Source organism: Squalius cephalus (assembly GCF_949319135.1).
Source record: "Squalius cephalus genome assembly, chromosome: 11".
In the NCBI taxonomy this organism is placed as follows: Eukaryota; Metazoa; Chordata; class Actinopteri; order Cypriniformes; family Leuciscidae; genus Squalius; species Squalius cephalus.
The window spans coordinates 25047292-25067000 of record NC_137132.1 but is presented as its reverse complement, the minus strand read 5'-3'; the positions used below and the strand labels follow the sequence as shown (position 1 = coordinate 25067000).

General features: G+C 36.3%; 1 protein-coding gene across 3 annotated transcripts in view; it reads left to right on the top strand.

The window, feature by feature from the left end:
- The window catches only part of nphs1 (NPHS1 adhesion molecule, nephrin), a 99472-nt gene that overhangs the window by 63044 nt on the left and 16719 nt on the right, over positions 1 to 19709 (top strand). For all 3 annotated transcript variants that reach the window (XM_079885004.1, XM_079885003.1, XM_079885002.1), the window contains exons 10-21: positions 479 to 650; positions 1240 to 1397; positions 4867 to 5008; positions 5797 to 5921; positions 6029 to 6197; positions 7026 to 7155; positions 8164 to 8336; positions 11716 to 11856; positions 12253 to 12390; positions 16835 to 16956; positions 17506 to 17668; positions 18634 to 18790. In XM_079885004.1, coding sequence (XP_079741130.1) covers positions 479 to 650; positions 1240 to 1397; positions 4867 to 5008; positions 5797 to 5921; positions 6029 to 6197; positions 7026 to 7155; positions 8164 to 8336; positions 11716 to 11856; positions 12253 to 12390; positions 16835 to 16956; positions 17506 to 17668; positions 18634 to 18790 — 1790 coding nt within the window. The remainder of the gene's footprint in view (positions 1 to 478; positions 651 to 1239; positions 1398 to 4866; positions 5009 to 5796; positions 5922 to 6028; positions 6198 to 7025; positions 7156 to 8163; positions 8337 to 11715; positions 11857 to 12252; positions 12391 to 16834; positions 16957 to 17505; positions 17669 to 18633; positions 18791 to 19709) is intronic.

The window sequence follows — 19709 nt, the reverse complement described above, 5'->3', positions numbered from 1 at the left end:
GTGTACTGGGGTTGTTTTTTATACACACCTGAGACCTAATTGATCCATTATTAGTCACAGGCGAAGCTCATATGACAAGGCGACAACACTTATGTCTTTGCAAAAATTGACTCAATGGGCTTTACCAAGCTGTGAATATTAGAATACTTTTTGACAATTTCGTTTTGCACTGAAACATTATTACAAAAGCTGTTGGGATTAAAATGAGCCATTTCTTGTAAAAAAATCTTGATTAGAAATATATTTCAGTGGCACTTCAGGTCAATTTGTACACAAGCGACAAGACTTTTGTCAGGGACTGTATCTGTCTATCTGTCTATCTGTCTGTCTGTCTGTCTGTCTGACTAATCTGTCTGTCTGTCTGTCTGTCTGTCTGTCTGACTATGTCTATATATCGTCTCTCAGTCTGTCTGTCTATCGTCTCTCAGACTATCTGTCTGTCTCTCGGTATGTCAGTACCATCTTTTCTCTTTTTCAGAATGGAGAAGTCCTGTCCACTAGCTGGGAGGTGGACGTTGTGTCACGTAGATCCAGTAGCACGTTGAGAATGGAGGTGAAGCCAGAGGACAATCATGCTGTGCTGCAGTGCGAAAGCGTCAACCAAGTATCTCGTTCACCAATGTCCCTCACTCGCACTCTTACCGTCATGTGTGAGTAGTCAGTAAAAATGAATCTTAAAAAACTTCTGCTCAAAAACCCATTAGACTTTTAAGAAGGCCACAAGCCTGTTGTTGCTAGTAGTTTTCAGCATAGCCTTAAAACAAAAGCTTGATCTTTCATGACACACTGTCACTTACAATAAGCCAATTACACATGGCTGTATCATGGCTGACAAGTTAATCAGGTCAATACTTGCTGCTACTTGCAGTTTCTGTAATCTTTCATTAACAGAGGATGGTTTGTAATGGTGGTCTTGTCACCACAAATTCAAAATGTCAAATATCCATGTCTTATCACAAAGCTACTGTCATTAGCACATACGGCTCATTGAGAATACATAGTCACACAAATACTGATACCATTTGGGCATTTATTAGAAGATCTCTCTAGACACTTCTCACCATTTCATTGATCAGCTAGATCATTATTTCAGTACTGTAAGAGCATCAAGAGAACGTATCATAATGGCCTCAAATCCTTTGTGGCGTGACTAGCGTGTTTAAACAATTTGCTGTGAAGATATGCTGACTCCATTTATCTTGCTTCTCTTTCTGTTGTGGTAATCACTTTTGCTCACAGTTGAGCCAGCTGATGTAACGTTACTGGGCTCCTTTGAAGCTGTAGAGGGACAGGAGATCAATCTGTGCTGTTACACTTCCTCCAGTAATCCACCGGTTCACATCCGCTGGTGGCTCGGGTTCAAGGAGCTCAACAGAACGAATGTTACCATCTCTGAGGTATTCAACCTAACACTTTACATTCAAGATAGAGGACGTGAAAATGTCTTCTCTTACAAAAATGTATAAATTAGGATTAAAACTATTGTTTTATTTGGCACTCTGAAACTGTCTCCATGTCCTGCTTTTGATAGGTTCATCAACAATACAAACTACCATCTAAATACTCGTATGAGCCATTTCACCGACAAAAAAGGCTTTGTGAGGTGTAGCGCTTGATTAAAGGAATATTTTCAATTATTGTGTGAAATAAAGCCGGCGAGCCTTGAATGGAGAGTGATTCAAAGTCTCCATCAAGACTGTGCTTTTACTTTAGATTCTATTAGTTACTACATAATATTCTGCGAGATCAGGGGCTTTTAGAGTCTCTGTCTTTTTTCTTTTTTTTTATCTCCAATTCTTCCTCTCTAGAGGTTGATTTGAATGAAACATAGGCCTAAGTGAATAAAAGCTGACCCGAGGCTGCTCTGTGCTTAACAGGACACTCCTGGTTCATTTGGAGGTGTTTTACATCTGATCTTTCATTTACATGCCGGTGTTAATTTATTATTTTTCTTTTTTTTTCTCTTCGAGCTACTCTTTATGATATTTTCTAATAGTTTGGCCATAAGTAACCATGAAGCCAGGGTCAACTCTCTGAACAGGTGTAAATTAGAGATTAGCAAATGAGCAGAATTAAAAACTCTATCAGAGTGAATGTGATTTTTCACATGGGTGGGAATCTTTTGGCACCTCACGATCTGATTCCAAACCTTTTCTGGATCTACTTTTTTTCTTATTAATTAATCGTATTAATAGAATTTAAAATATTTTTATTATTTAATTACACAAGTAATAAGTACTCTTTAAAATAATAATAAAAAATATTAAAACAGTAAAATCTAGTAAAAAAAAATAAAAAAACCCACCTTCCTACCAACAATAAACAAAGTGTGCTTTCAGTATTTAAGACTAGGCTGTCGGAACATTTTCCATTCAAGAGCTGTGAGTGATTTTTCTTTTTCTCAGCTTTACTTTTGTTGGATTATTACCGATGACATTATAGACAGCGGGAGATCAAATAAGCTGCATTCACACCATGCACAGATCTCTTGTAAAATGTGGTTTATAAAATGTGGTTTGTCCTGTCTGTTTAATCTCTTCTTAAGACATAACTGACTGTGTTTACATTAATTTCGCATCATAAAAACCATTTTGAGATGAAACTGGAAGTACATTTAACCACGGAGTCGCACACACCCAGCCGCCTCTCTTTACAGAGCGCTCGTGAGTATTTGAAATTGAAAGCATCCTTCTGTCAGTGAGTTCCATATTTTTATATATAAGCCCACTGCATTCTAAACGACATACATAATACATACATGTCCTTGTAATTCGCATCAACCTTTCCGAACTTTATGGAAGGTTCGAGTGGTGTGTGTGTGAGGAATTGGAAGCAAGCAGAACACACACACAGTGTCATCACTAATCTGTGTTTTAAAAACTAAGCGCCAGAATCGTTGGAGAATCAGATAGAATCAGATTAGACCCACCACTAATGTATAGTATATTATTAGTATAGTATTGTATACAAATATTACAAAAATATAATGCGTATATGCGTAGCGTGGCTTGATTCTTCATCTGCAGACTGCTTTACTCTTGCGTGTCGCGTGACCAGAGTGTAATCACAGCCTTTGCGGTTAAAAAAATCGCGTGTTGTCATATCGTTATATTATTTATCATTCAGCCCAAGTTCACAGTGCCATCTGCGGGACATCCATATGCTTGCCACACACTTGAAGATTTTAACCCCGATTTAAGGCACAATTTGCACCCCCCAACAATCAGAGTTGCATGGCCCAATTCAAGGCTTGCCGCAACCGACTTTTTGTCCAAAAATCCCTCAATTTTGTGGTGTCATTATGATAATTTTACAGCTCCCGATCGAGTCGAAGCTTCCCGATCCCAAATCGTACTCTTGATCGGACTGCCTCTGACAGGATAGCCTACCTGCAATAGCCATGAGAGAGAACAAGTGTAACTGGTCCTATTTGACCCGCTCCAAGCAGGTTTCGAACCGGTTAAAATTGGTTAAGATTTGAAAATCGTCTAGTGTGTCCCAGGCCTTAGCAAGGGTTCAAAGTGCCAAATGCGAGTACAAATTGGCGTTAAAATGGTGTTACTCAACAGTTGTCTGGTTACTTCAAGAATTTTGATATTGCATGGTTGTGGGAATGTTATATGGCTTAGTGCGATCATCAAATCGCAACTGTTGTGATGTAATTATATAGTCTGACATGATGCATGTTTCAGAGTAAACATTACAGTAAATGCTACTCTGCTTATAATTTGCATTTGGGAATGCAACATGTGCCAACCATCTTTCCAAATTCGTAATGAGAATCGTTCATAAATCTGTTGTTGTGAACATAGAGGAGCGTTAAGGTCTCCCTGTGGTTTTCCGCCAAAATAAAAGCTCAATGGTTTAACAGTTGCAAGCAAAGAAATGAAGATGGCCATACATGTTAGTATTGTATTTTTACTGTTGATCTGTAAAATAAAATTAAAATAAAATAAGAATATTGATAATAATAATAATAATCATTATTATTATTATTAACAATCAACACCCCCCCAACATCCTTATGCATCGCTTTCTGCTATGACTTTTACATGCTTTTCCCAAACCACTGAAGTGACGTCGACGTCCGGGTTAGCAGTAGCATGAGCCGTCAGGCAAGTGTTATTTAAATAAACTCCTGATGTACTTACAAACTTTCCAATGCCTCGTTTTATGAGTACAGAACCTATTTGTACTACTATAGAAGTTTGGTACCATTCTGGGCATTATTAGTGGGGTAATTTACGAGATACATCCTAGGATCCATTAGCACCTGCACTAAGCCACCTGACTGACATTTTAAAATAAGCTCTAACTTTAATAATGTTCGACCAAGGGAAAAAAGGCTTCTGGGGGGGGGGGGGGGGGGGGGGGTTTGGCTCAAGGTCATGGTGCAAAGGACCCTAGGTTGATTTTACTCCGACCCATCTCTTTAAATATAAACAGATAACGAAATAAAGGACTAACAGGTGTCATGATCACATCTATCACTATAGTAACTAATGATAGTGGGAACAGAGACAACAGAACACCAAGAGAAGCAAACTAAAAGTTCATAACAATTTAACTAAACGAACAAACTAAATAATCCTCACACTAAGTTTGCCACACTTACATCTGTTTATGCAGTTAGTGAGATAAAAGAGCCACAATGTATTCCAACGCTTTTGGTTTTTAATGACCATATGTCAGATCACATCAGTTTTGAGAATGTGTACCATCAAAGAGAGTGAATCATGGTGGAATAATTTGAAGTTTTCACTCTTGCGTGCAAAGGGTATTATGTTGCCTTATAATGGCTCTTTACGATGACCATATATTGTTCTCAGTAAAAATGTAAGGTCTCATGAAATATTTGTGTTGCAGGGGGATAATGGTGGGATGAGGACAATGTCTAACTTGACACATAAAGTGTCACGTGAGGACAACAGTCTTCCTCTGACTTGTGAGGCGTTCAACAAAGGCACCCGCTTCTCTAGTGTTCGATCTGAAGAGCTCATCGTTTACTGTGAGAGACCACTAACATTTTTATCTAACATTTAGGTGGAATGATCCCTGATAAATTAATTTATTTCAGTAGCTTAACTGGTACAGTTATAGGCAAAGTTATATGTTTGTTTCCCAGAGAACACATACAGTGCCGTTTTGTTTGTTTGTTTGTTTTAGAGAAATTAATACTTATGTTCAGCAAGGATGCATTAAATTGAACAAAAGTGAAAGTAAAGACATTTGTAATGTTACAAAAGATTTCTATTTCAAACAAATGCTTTCCTTTTGTACTGAATTAAATTATCCTGGGGAAAAAAAAACTGTATCATAGTTTCCAATAGCACAACTGTTTTCAACATCGATAATAGTCAGAAAAATGTCTTGATCAACAAATCATCATATTAGAATGATTTTTGAAGCATCATGTGACGCTGAAGTCTGAAGTAATGATGCTGAAAATGTAGCTTTGCCATCACAGAAATAAAATACATATTAAAGTATATTAAAATAGAAAACATTTAGTTTCTTATTTCTCAATATTACAGCTTTACTGTATTTTTATCAACTAAATGCAGTCTTTGTGAGCATAAGGGACTTCTATCAAAAACATTTAACAATTATTAGCGATCCCAAACATGTGAACTGTAGTGATTGTTGAGAAAAATGAATCTATTGTAATTTGGATCAAAGCTCATCTAAAATAAATAAATGTAAACATAATGATGCACTCTTTTTTAAATGTCCCATCAATGCACTTGTGCTGACTGAAATATTAGTTCTGTTAATGTCTGTTCTTCTTATTCTTAGATCCCCCTCAGAAGGTGTGGTTAGATGCTCCTCCACCAAACGTCTTCTTACACTCTGGTACAACTCTCCGTTTAGTCTGTTTCTCCAGTGGTGGAAATCCCACAGGTCAGCTGGTGTGGCTCAAGGTGTGTAGTGACATGAAAGCTTTTGTTGATGGTGTTTTAGTAACAAGTGTGTTTTGTTATTTCTGCCATTAAAAAATCCTCCATGTCTGTGTGTGTGTGAACTACAGAACAACAAAGTCGTGCCAACCGCATTGAAGCAGGTGTCTTCAGAGCGTGGTGTGTCGCGAGATCTCCTTCTCACCCTCCAGCCCAGCGACAATCTGGCCACCTACCGCTGCGACTCCTCCAACAAAGCCAAGAAAGTGCTCTCCGCTCAAAGCAAACTCAGGGTTCTGTGTATGTTTCTAAAACCCACTCACATGATACTGTGCTGTGTACATGCAAAATCATATCAGTTATTTGGGTTAGTGTGGTGTACTTCTTAACTCTTAATTAATACATACCATATACCAAATGAGCCAAAACATTATGACCACCTGCCTAATATGCTGTTGGTCCTCCCTGTGCTGCCAAAACAGCGCTGACCCATCGAGACATAGACTCTGAAGGTGTCCTGCAGGGTTTGGCACCAAGACATTAGCAGTAGATCCTAAGTGATATAATAAGTGTTCAACAAGTACTAACAACTATTTAGTGTGTGCAGTGAATAGAACTGTCATCATAGAGTTGATCATAACATTTTCTTATCAAGGACTCTTAATATTTGAATCAGTCTTGTAGGGATTGTTAAAGGATTAGTTCATTTCAGAATTAAAATTTCGTTTTAGAAAATGACCGATCGTTTGGCTAGATAAGACCCTTATTCCTCGGCTGGGATTGTGTAGAGCCCTTTGAAGCTGCATTGAAACATGTTGATAACCGTTGAAGTCCACTATATGGAGAAAAATCCTGGAATGTTTTCCTCAAAATCCTTCATTTCTTTTCGACTGAAGGAAGAAAGACATGAATATCTTGGATGACGTGGGGGTGATTAAAATGTATTCTGAGGTGAACTAATCCTTTAATGGTTTGGGTTTGAACTCTTTGTCTTGTGAGTTAGGATAAAAGCATCTGGTAAATGTCAATTAGCACAACTTCTTTTTGAATATGTTTTAAAATGAGGATGCACTATGGCAATCCTCACTCACATTCTAATTGGTTGTCTTTGTATTGTCCCTCGATCAGTTCCCGCAGTGAGCGTGAAGATCGTGGCCAAGCAGAAGGAGCTGCGCAGGGGTCAGACTCTGGATCTGGAGTGCCTGGCTGGCAGCAGCAATCCCACTGCAAATATCAGCTGGAGTTTGGGCCCCATCATGTACTCAAACACTCACTTATACATATACAAGCATCGCCACATCATTACACACATGCACAAATACACACTCACTGCTAATACCGTATTACTTAGTTTAACACTCCCAAGGGCATTTCGTCACCCATCTAATTTACTCACATCAATAAAACTGCAGAGCATTGACCCTTGTTTCACAAAACGCAGGTAAATACATCATAAGCCAAGTTTCCATCCAAGGATTTTTTTGTGAAAAAAGGTTTAGCGCATCAACATTTTTACCGATATAGCTGATGGAAATGCCAAGTATCTATCATTTTTTGCAAATGTCGACACAATCTTTTTCCATTTAACTTTAGTATATTGTATTATAATTATATTGATGGCAAAACATTGGATGGAAACTTGGCTATATACAGTCTCACCGGAATGCATTTCAGATGAATTCGGCTTTTTTTATGCTGAGAAGTGTGCAGTAATAGATGACTTGTGATGTGTATCAGAATTTTTGCAGGAGGGCTCTAAGCTCTTTGTAGAAACAGGAAAGTGTGAAATGTAAGCAAAGGCTGATGGGCAGTTTGGAAATCCCAAGACCTTTTTTTTTTACTTCAGTATTAGATTTCGACTGGCAGCTGGTGATCACTAAGTCATTACCTTGTTAGAGTCTGTCTCTGGCGCTGTCAATATGTAGCCATTTGTAAAAAAAAAAAAAAACCTTTACATCAATTGTGAGCAGATCAGCTTTTATTTTGAAAGAAATTCAGCTATAAAACTACAGTGTTTGTGAGCAGAGGAGTGGCCCACTTCGAGTTTTATGGTTTCAGTTTTGTTGAATGGTCCCCACGGGACCCTAACGCATGTCGGGCAAACAAAAAGATTTCACAGCAGGTGAACACTGTTACCGTGGAAGGCTTTATCGAATATTCATAGTCTATTTTTGCGTTGTTGCTCCAAGGGGATGTTTTTGAAATTCTTCTTTGTATAAAATATCCATGAGAAATAACATTGTAAGCTTGACTTTCACTCTCTCAGGTTGAAAGGAGTTGACCAGGCTCCTAAAAAGGCTGAATTTGGTGGGATGTCCCGAACCAGTAAGCTGTCCCTCAGTCTTGGCTCCCATCACTGGAAGAAAAGGATCACCTGCCATGCCTTCAGTAACGTGCTGTCCGAGGGTGTCAACAACTTCTATACTCTCAATGTGCTCTGTGAGTATTATTTTTTTTGAGCATGTTTGAATTAGTTTTTACTTGGACTGTCCGCTGACTACAGATCAGTATTTAATCAATATAATCGCATGATATGCAGATATAGTCAACAAAATTGATCATGACTATTTGCACATATCAGATAATCGATTAAATGATTTGTTGGAGCTGAGTAAAGCGAGAAAACGAGAATTTGCTAATCCCGGCCCGACAATTTGGAACAATCTCCCTGTAGCCATCCAAACAGCTCCTTTTCTTTTTGTTTTCAAATCTATGCTTGAATCCTATTTATTTGAGCAGATGAGGATGGTTTAAAAGTCAAATAGTTTAATAGTATTGTTTTGAAAATTGTTATATTCATTTATTTGTCTTCTATGTTCATAAGGTTATTTCATGTACAACACTTTGGTCAACCCATGGTTGTTTTTAACTGTGCTTTATAAAAAAAAAAAATGAAATAATGTATTTATAAATAAATACATGAAATAAATAAATTAAATAATTGGACAATTTACTCCTTTATTTACCATATATCCCATAAATTAATTAAATAAATTAATTGTTCTGCGATGTGATGACTAATTAATTAATTACTTTATAAATCAATAAATAATGGAATAATTTACTTGCGTATTATCCCGTATATACCATAAACTAATTAATTGATGTATTTACTTATTTATAAATAAATGAGAGGGATTAATTATTTATCATCACATTACTTTCTTTATACATTTCTCTTTTTTTTTCACTTGTGCGTTATTTTTATACATTCATTGATAGCCTTAGTTGTAACATGAGTTTGGTTGCTGTAGCTTACTGGTATGAAAATTGAATATATTGTGTTATTTTGCTCTGGCAAGCATTCTGATGTATGTTTGAATGAGTCTATTCCTGCTAATGCGTATAGCGAGTGTATGGTAGTGTGTGTGTTTGTGTGTGTGTGTGTGTGTGTGTGTGTGTGTGTGTGTGTGTGTGTGTGTGTGTGTGTGTGTGTGTGTGTGTGTGTGTGTGTGTGTGTGTGTGTGTGTGTGTGTGTGTGTGTGTGTGTGTGTGTGTCTTTGTGTCTGCAATGATTATGGTTTGACTTTGATGTTGTTTTGTCTGATCCAGCCAGCCACCTCTTCAAAGCCTGACACGCTTTGTGAGCATGAAGGAATGCCACTCTGTGTGTGTGTGTGTGTGTGTGTGTGCGTGTGTGTGTGTGTGTATGCGTGTGTGTGTGTGTGTGTGTGCGTGTGTGTGTCGGACTCGTGTCACTGTGGGGAGCTAAATTGAGGTCCCCATGAGGAAACAATCTTATAAATTATACAGAATTTTTTTTTTTGGGAAATCAAAAAATGCAGAAAGTTTTGTGTGATGGGTAGGTTTAGGGGTAGGGTTAGTGTAAGGGGACAAAATATACAGTTTAGACAGTATAAAAACCATTACGTCTATGGAGAGTCCCCACAAAGATAGCGAACCAGGTGTGTGTGTTTGCACACACTATTTCTCGACTTTCTCGACACACTCGACTATTTCAGAATCTCCACAGTTTGTGATTTGTGTAAGAACAGACCATAAATGATTACTTTGTCTGTTTTATTGTATTATATTAAGATTATATTTTATCTTTCACTGTCCTAGTGTGTGTGTGTGTGTGTGTGTGTGTGTGTGTGTGTGTGTGTGTGTGTGTGTGTGTGTGTTTTATTGTATTATATTAAGATTATATTTTATCTTTCACTGTCCTAGTGTGTGTGTGTGTGTGTGTGTGTGTGTGTGTGTGTGTGAGTGTGTTTGAGCGTGTGCGTGTCTGCTTGTAGATGTAAGTAAATCGTTTGTGTTAAAATCTGCATTTGCATTTTCATTTGCTCTGAAGTGACACAATGTACATTAATGAGACAAAGACACAGAAGCCCCTCTGAGAGATCAACAGCACAATAAATCACGCGCCTTATTCACACTCAGACATTAGAGAGGAAAACGATTCAAAATCCTCTGCTTTCTCAAATCAGTTTTTATGAGCATTTGCAAAATTTGCTTTTTGCCCTAATGAATTAAGAATGTTACTAGCCTTGAATATGAGTGATTTTCCGAATGTCTTTTAAACCTTTCTTTAGTAGTCCATCTGTATATTCTGGATTTGTTTCACATCAAAACAATAGAATATTGTTCTTGTATTTTGCAATTTCTAAAAACATTACCAGACAGCTGTCCAGTTATAATTAACTCTCCAAAGCCAGTGTTTGCTTGCATTTCACACTTGTTAACCCTTAAATTAATGAATGCTTTGCCATTATTACATACAGTATACGGGTGTAAAAACGTCACTTCATCATTGTATATCAAGCACTGAATTGCACTTATTCAGTCATCAAAGATTCAGTTATTGTTTTGCAGAATAAATATACTTACACTGTTAGACACCTCGGGTCATTAGCGACCCTATACCATTTTTCCACAAACGAAAATATTCTTGTTATATTGTTTATAATGAATTGATTGAGGAATACTAAGAAGGTTGATGTCTAACTTTAAAAAAATAAAAGTGGAGGAGGGTAGTGAACGATGTCTATGCGTTTAAGGGTTAATTTGGACCCTATGAGTATTTAAAAAAATGATTTCAATATTTCCATTTTAAGATGATCATTTTAATATTATTATTTTGTCCAGTAGTAAAATACAGTAAAGATACTATACCCTCTACATTGACTACAAAAAGTAGATAGGTGTTTTGCAGTGCATGATATAATCATAATTAGCAATGCACTGCAAAACAGCTAGATCTATTTTTTTATCATTTTTTTTAGCTAGATCTACTTTTACTTTTGATGAAGTGGCTGTCTTTACATTTTAGTTAGATGTACTTTTTAATCTTTTTTCTAATTATGAAAAAAAAAAAAAAAAAAAAGAAGAAATATATATATATATATATATATATATATATATATATATATATATATATATATATAATTGTATAATTAGAATGTAATATTTTTTAATTAAATATATTAGTTTTAATTACAATTTAATCTTTTAAAATATATGTTAGGAAGTGTCACCAATTGAGCTTATTAAATATTCAAATAGCCTATTGAATATATTTCAATACTTTTATTTAAAAAGATTCAATTATAAAAACGATGTGCATTTTAAATTGACGTGGTTAACATCAGTGTAAATAATTACGTGTTAGTGTCAGTGCAGAGAAAGTGTTAGTCTTGAATTAGAGCTGCTAATGTATGATGTGAATATTTGTTGAATATGTTGATTACGCACCGTATGGTGTGACAAGCACTCTGCTTTGTGGAACTGACTCCTGTGTTCAACGTGATGTTGCTTCCACATTAGCACCTTCAAACGTTTGTGACGCATCTGTGTGTCATTATGTGTGATTCAGTTCCTCCAGAGTTTTCGGATGACCAGCCCGATCTGGTCCAGGTCGTTGAGGATAAAACCGCCACACTTCCTGTCAAAGTCTTGGCCAATCCAGACGAAATCACCTGCGAGTGGGTTTTTCAGGGCGAGAAGCTTGTGAAAGGTAATAGACGACACTACATGACACCACGAGCCGTGTCACCCTCGCAGGCGCTCTAAACACTCAAACAGACGCGAACACACGTTGCCATATGCATTCTGAATAAAACATCGATGGATTCTGGCACTGCACCTTGGCAGATGTGATCTCGTGATAATGTATGCAGCCTAAATGAGCATCGCTGTCGCGATCTTCATCTCCATGTTGAAAGCATCTCAGCAGTCCCGTGTCGAACTCCCTGTGGTATTCCTCCAAAGAGGTTTCCCTGGGAGAAGTGTTCAGTGTGTATATGTGCAGGATTTGAACTTTTGTGTTTGTTTTTGTGGAACTGTATTGTCGCAGCTCTGTGATTCACCTGTTTTGTGTGGGTTGTTTCATGTCTCTGTATGTTTGCGACAGAAAGAGATCCTCGTTATCACTTCGACGACTGGACCCTGGAAATCGTGAACGTTTCTCGGCGAGACGGGGGCGATTACATCATAGAGTGTTCCAACGCTGAGGGGAATAACCACACAAAGCTCAAACTGGATGTACAGTGTGAGGAACTCAAAGCTAACTCTGACACCTCATCTTAACTAGGCCATATGCAACAATTTATGAATATCAAGTTTATCCTCCCTAGAAGGAAAATGCTATAGGAAGCAACGGGCAACCAATTCGGAATATATAGGGGAGTTTCAAAAATCTGAGACCACATTCAAAATATGTGGAAATAAGGATTTTGAAAAAAAAAAAAAAAAAAAAAGAAACCATGAATTTATGAAATTATTTATTCCTGTGATCAAAGATGAATTTTCAGCATTATTACTCCAGTCTTCAGTGTCACATGATCCTTAAGAAATCATTGTAATATGATGATTTGCTGCTCAAGAAATATTTTTTATTATTATTATTAATGTTGAAAACACTTGTGCTGCATATTTTTGTGGAAACCGTGGTGCAAATGTTTAGGTAAGATTGTTAAGATATTGTTATGAGTAACAACAAATTAATTTGATCAAAAGTGACAGTAAAGACATTTATAATCTTACAGAAGATTTCAGTTTCAAATACCGTTATTTTATTAAAGAATCCTGAAAAAAAAGTTTCACAAAAATATTAAGCAGCAAAACCTTTTTTAAACATTGATAATAATAAGAACCATTATTAATAATCGGGCGCCAATAATAAAACATAATAATAAATAAGTAGAAAATCAGCATATTGAATCCTGAAAGGTCATGTGACACCGAAGATTGGATTAATGATTCTTAAAATTCAGGTATGCATCACAGGAATAATCTACATTTTAAGGTATATTCACATAGTAAATCATTTTTTTAAAATTGTAATAATATCTCAATAAGATTATCTATATGTTTATTCATGTTATTCTGTTCAACTGTTGGCTATTACATTGAAAATGTGATTTTGTATTGAAATTTGTATTGAAGATGAAAATATATTAATTTGAAGAGTTTAGTAGTCGTCTCAGGCCCCACTGCATGTTTAAAAAAAGAAACAGGACTTAGTAAAGCAGGACTCGGAAACTATGAAATTTCACTGTGGCTAAGCAGTGTGATTGAAAATAGACACCAAAATGACTTGATGCTGTTGACAATCGCAGCTGATTGGAAAACAAACTCGTATTAGCATGAGAGGTGACACAGTCTTCGCTAATAAACTCTAATGCCACGTGAATTGAAGATATTAGCATTTAATACTAAAATGTAATATGTATAAATGTTAATTAATATAATCAGAATGTATTGTCACAGTACTGTGAAAATCTCATTTAATCATTTCAATCTCATTTAATCATTTAATCATTAAAATGCTGTCAGTCAGAATAGTACACATTTTTTCCTTCAGTATAAATTACCACAAAAGTTTCACTGCAAAGCCAATCTATGCTGTTCTCAATATTTGTACCACATATTTATTTGCCAGTTCAAACCCACACAGACGTACACACACTTGAAAGTGAAACGGAGAGAAAGAGAGGGACGCAGAGAGAGAGAGAGAGAGAGAGAGAGAAAGAAAGAAAGAGCACTCCCACTTCCTTAATGATTTAATAATAGCACTTCTTCAAATCTAGGCCTGCATGTTCCTGCAAATCCTTCTGCACTAATGGATCTCCTCGTCCTCATACAATAGCATCTGACAGTGGTAGATATTCATTATGTATGGGCCATTTGAATAGCTTTTACCGATGGTACTGTTTTCCGTGTAGGCCCCCCTCTTTCTGCCCGTTAGGAACAATGCAGAGGAGGATTGTACACGCCAACACGCCAGAGATAACGCTGGTGGTAATGGCCCACTTGTTTGAGGGTATGATCCTCCTGGGGGCAGGGATGGAGATGAGGCAGAAGAACAGCATTGGTGGGGTTTACCGTACGTGCCTGAGGCAACCATTTTAGGTCCACTTCTCTAGGAACTTCAACACAACTTGCTTCTCAGAGGCAAAGCAGTGATTATTTAATTTTTTTATTTGATTTTATTAAATAATTTGTACTTTGTAATTATAATATCTATTATACTTATAGTCTATTTTTGTTACATTTTTTGTTTATATTTGATAAATCTTGTTTAATTTTTTTAAAAAGGTGGCTGTGGGGACTTTTGTGATTTAAGTCATGTAAATTAAGTTATGTAGCAAGTTATGGAAAGCACAGAATAGGTTTTAGTAGTGAAAACTTATTAGAATCACTGACTTACAGATATTGTGTCAAATTATACGTAATATACTGGTTGTATTGCACGCCATCAAATAATTAGCCATACATTTTGTCCATATACTGTACAAATACAATTTTTAAAGATGTAAAATGATGATTTAAAACTAGAACCTTTAGTACTGCTCCCGCTCAAACTAATTGAGGTTTTTTTTTTTTTTTTTTTTTTTAGCTCTGGGAGAGAGAACCTTTATTGCTAAATGGCGTAAATCTAATTATTATTGACAAATTAATTCAGCAATTCTTACATTGTATCACTATAGATCTGTGAAGCCCTTACCTGGTCAGTGCAAGCATCTAGAAATGTCAGCTGTGCTCAGCTATAAAAATAGTTATAAGTAGTTCTTAATGGTTTTTTTATTATTATTATTAATATCTACTTTGCATATACAATTATTCATTAATGTTCTCTGATCCATTTTAATAATACAGTTATCCTGACTGAGTGTGACAGATACTTTTTGAGGGGGCGTTAATTCTGTAGCCTATCGAGAGTGTTGTTAATTTGCCTCAGTAAGCATTACCTCTTTTCCAACATGTGCGGCCTGTGCTGTAGTGACAGCGACTTGAACACTGTTTGCAACCAGCCATGTAGGAATACCGGAGGATTTGAAATAAAAGTGTTTCTACACTGCACATAATGGGGACGACATCACAATAGACCTTGATTTTAAAGGCTTTTTTTCACTCCCTGTGAATAATTCAAACAGGAAGTGCGGAGACACACACTGTATCGAGACTTAAACAATGGCAACTCTAGCATCAACACATCCGAATTTAGAAAATCAAACAGCGTTAACTTTGCACGAAATCTTTTGTGCTGTCATAGAAATTGGCTGAGGTGGAAATTGAACTGTCATGGCCCTGACAAAAGGGCCGTTACAATTAGCGCACGCTGCTGAACACCTAGCTTTTAATGAAGTATCTTAACCAAAATGAAGTTTTTCATGGGAAGTGGTTAATGTTCACTTGTAGTACACCCTATGAAGCACCAGAGACTTGACTAAAGTTCACAGTTGGCTCGAAGAGTCTGATGTTGGCATGTTGTTATGCTAATGACTCGAACGACTCTAAGCACAAAATATGAACTTTCGTTTAAAAGCATAATTAGAATGGAAACGCCACCGTATTTTCGTTTTAGGTTAAAATGCCTTGTGAATGGGAGTGAATGGGGCACTTCTATGATAGCATCAAAAATCACTATCTTTAAAACACTAAGAAGGCTCGACACAACATGAAACTTTGCTCGAAGTATCACCAGGGGCTCTACACATGAACTCGAGCATTGAGAACATTGTTTGTGTACACAGAGTTTACTTAAAAGAAAGATTTTGAACAACTCACTGTATTGATATTGATTTTCACTAACGAGAAAACAACAAATTATCCATGAATTTATATTGAACTATGTTTTAGGAGCTTTCCATCTTTACTCTACTCCCTGTTACGTTGCATTCGGAGATTTTTGACTGACAAAATGCCAGCGGACGGAAACACAGTGAGTTGTTCAAAATCTTAAACAAAAGTTTGCCTCGGGTAGATTAACAAAAAGACCCTATATATATATATATATCATAAAATAAATAATATACATATATTTTACTACTCTTGCATCACTCTGGGGGTTATTCTCAGATAACATCCGGCTGGATGTACATTATCCCGCTTATTACACGGCTACTTGCCACATAAGTAAATAATTAGACACAAAATATTGATCTGAGTTGAAATATTTTATTAGGTCTTTAAACGCAAAGCTAGAGAGATAGAGAAGAGAGAGCAGTTGGTAGCAAGCGGCAAGTTCAAACTAGACGGTCATTTAATTGAAGGATACGGTACAGTCATGCCACTTACACAGCATTTCACCACATAAATAATTATGGGGATAAAAGATATTGATTTCAGATTAAACTGAAAGTTTTAAAATCATACCTGTTTGTTATCTTGGAATCCAACAGTGTTTAAAACGATCGTTGGAAAATTGCAGCAGCTGCGTTTGTATGAAACAAGAGAGAGCGAGTCCACGATACTGGATGACATAGTTAAACAACTGTACACCAAATATTGATTTGACTGAGTTTTAATATTTTATTAGCTCACCAAACGCAAAAACTTCCACAAAGAAAATATATACCGCTATGGCGCGATTGACCAATCAGAATCAAGTATTCCACAGAGTCGTGTCATAATATATTATTTGATTAACATTCTGTCACCTTTTTTATGATTAAGTCACATAAAATAAATTCTTTTTGTTTGGTTTCCAGATGCCCCGACTGTTCATATGAAGTCTGATCCTGTGTCTGTGAAGTTGGGAGACACCGCTGACTTACTGTGTGTCGCTGATGCCAACCCCATCACCTCCAGTATGTTTTCCTGGAAGTGGATGGTGAGTGATGTCTTTGTCACGTCTCTTTTTTTTTTGCTTATTTTCACCCTTTCCCGCTATATTGTCCTTTGTTAGGTGAGTTAACTCGCTATCTCTCTTTTTATCACCTCTATTTATCTCTCACATCTCTCCTCTTTGTCTCTAACGCCCTCTTTCTCTCTGACTTCTCTTTTCTCACCATGTGTCACAGCTACTCTGTAATAGAGGTGCTATATTTCACCCTTCTAACTACAACAATGTCTCACCTTTATGCTTAATACTTCTGGTCTAAATGGAGAAAAATATCTTTCATTAAAGCCTCCTTTCCAAAGGCCACATTTCTCAGTGTTAGCTGGCCGTTTTCCTACCATTTGTGCATCTATAGTGCCCTATATTCTTAGTCAGTGTCTGTGATACCTCAAGCCGTCCTCTTTCTCTGGATGTTTTTATGTGTGCGTTTGGGAACATTGAAGTTTGGATGAAGTCTCTGCCTGGCTCTCTTTCTGACTTTTTTTGTTTGTGAGTCTGTGGCTTTTTTTTACCTGTTTTGTGTGTGCGCTTTATATATAGGGTGAAGAGGAAGTAGATGATCTGGGAGAGCAGAGTGAAGATGAAGGCACTGGTTTGTTAACTATCTATAAGGTGACCCGTGACCAGGCAGGTGTTTACCAGTGTACAGCAGACAACGGCATAGCTCCTCCAGGCAGTGTAGAAGGACAGCTCATCGTGCGCTGTGAGTCACATCATGTACTATGCTTGTTACGGTGGAAAAAAAAGTGTATTTTTAGTACATTGAACATACATGTACATACAGTACATAAACATTACCAGTGGTTATCTCGTAAATGATAATTGGTTTTGATTTCTTTTGTGAAATGATTAAATGATACTACTTTTTGAACTTTGTACTTTCTCATCAACTAAAATCGAACTTATTTTCATCGACTTAATTAAGATGTCATTTTAGTTTAAGTAAAACAGATGAAACATAATGGATATGTAATGATAATGAATATTGACTAAATTTAAAGGATTTAAAAAAAAACTGTGTCAAAAGACTGTGTAAAAAATAAACACTGCATATGACTTGTACCCTATATATTTATCTTTTGAAGCCATACATTGTGTGAATACAGACTGTAATTTTATTAAGTATAAAAAAAATATTACAAAAAATACACTTCTGTTCAAACGTTTAAGGGCAGTAAGTATTTTTTTTAAAAGAAATTAATACTTTTATTCTGCAAGGGTGCATTAAATTGATCAAAAGTGACAGTAAAGACTAAAATAGTTTCCACAAAAATATTAAGCAGCACAACTGTTTTCAACATTGATAATAATAAGAAATGTTTCTTGAGCAGCAAATCATCATATTATGATGATTTCTGAAGGATCATGTGACACTGAAGACTGGAGTAATGATGCTGAAAATTCACATAAATAAATTTCATTGTCAAATATATTTAAATAGAAAACAGTCATTCATTTTAAATTGTAACAATATTTAACAATATCACCATTTTGGTATTTTTTATACATTGTATTTTTATTCAAATAATTTTTAGCAGCTTTGATGAGCATAAGAAACTTTTTTCAAAACCATTAAAAAAATCTTACCGACCCCATACGTTTGAACGGTACTGTAGGCTATATTCAGTTTCTTGTAATCTTCAAAACACTTGTTCCATGTTCCTGCAGTTGCTCCAGAGCTTCAGAAGGGACCGCAGTGGAGGAAAGTGGCCAGCCGAGGGGACGGCAGCAATGATGCAAATGTGGTGTGTCAGGCACAAGGCGTTCCTCGTGTGCACTTCACCTGGGCAAAGAATGGATTCCCTTTGGACTTGGGCAATCCCAGGTTGTCATTAGTACAGTAGCTTCATCCAGCCTTGATTGTCAAGACCTGTTGTATTTGGTTTGTTGTAGCTACGTCCTTTCGGAAAGTTTAAAAAGACACAAAATAATGTCTTCTAAATGAGATAACAATAGACTTTGGGTTTGGGTTAGTTAGCGTGTAGTATTATAATTTGCCTAATGTAAGATCAGTAGAAGGCAAAGGCGAGTTCCCATTTAAATAGGTGTGTGTGCGTGTGTGTTTTCAAGATGGTAGTTCTGCTGAGCGTGGAGCCATGATCACGTAACTGTGTGTGTGTAATGACAGTGTTTAAAATTTAATTATATGTGCATGCATTAGTTTTAATGTTTGTTTCATGTGTTTTAGAGCTTGTAATTATGGTGTTTGTTACTGCTGTCAAAGCCGCAGTGCATTATTGATATCCTCAATAGTAGCCCTAAAAAATTATCCTCAAACTTTGTTTTTAATTATCTATCTATCTATCTATCTATCTATCTATCTATCTATCTATCTATCTATCTATCTATCTATCTATCTATCTATCTATCTATCTGTATATCTGTATATCTATCTATATATCTATCTGTCTGTCTGTCTGTCTGTCTGTCTGTCTGTCTGTGTGTCTATCTATCTATCTGTCTGTATCTGTATACTCTATCTATCTGTCTATCTATCTGTCTATCTATCTGTCTATCTATCTGTCTGTCTCTGTATGTCTATCTATCTATCTGTATGTCTGTCTGTCTATCTATCTATCTATCTATCTATCTATCTATCTATCTATCTATCTGTCTGTCTGTCTGTCTGTCTGTCTGTCTGTCTGTCTGTCTATCTATCTGTATATCTGTATATCTATCTATATATCTATCTGTCTGTCTGTCTGTCTGTCTATCTATCTATCTGTCTGTATCTGTATCTGTAT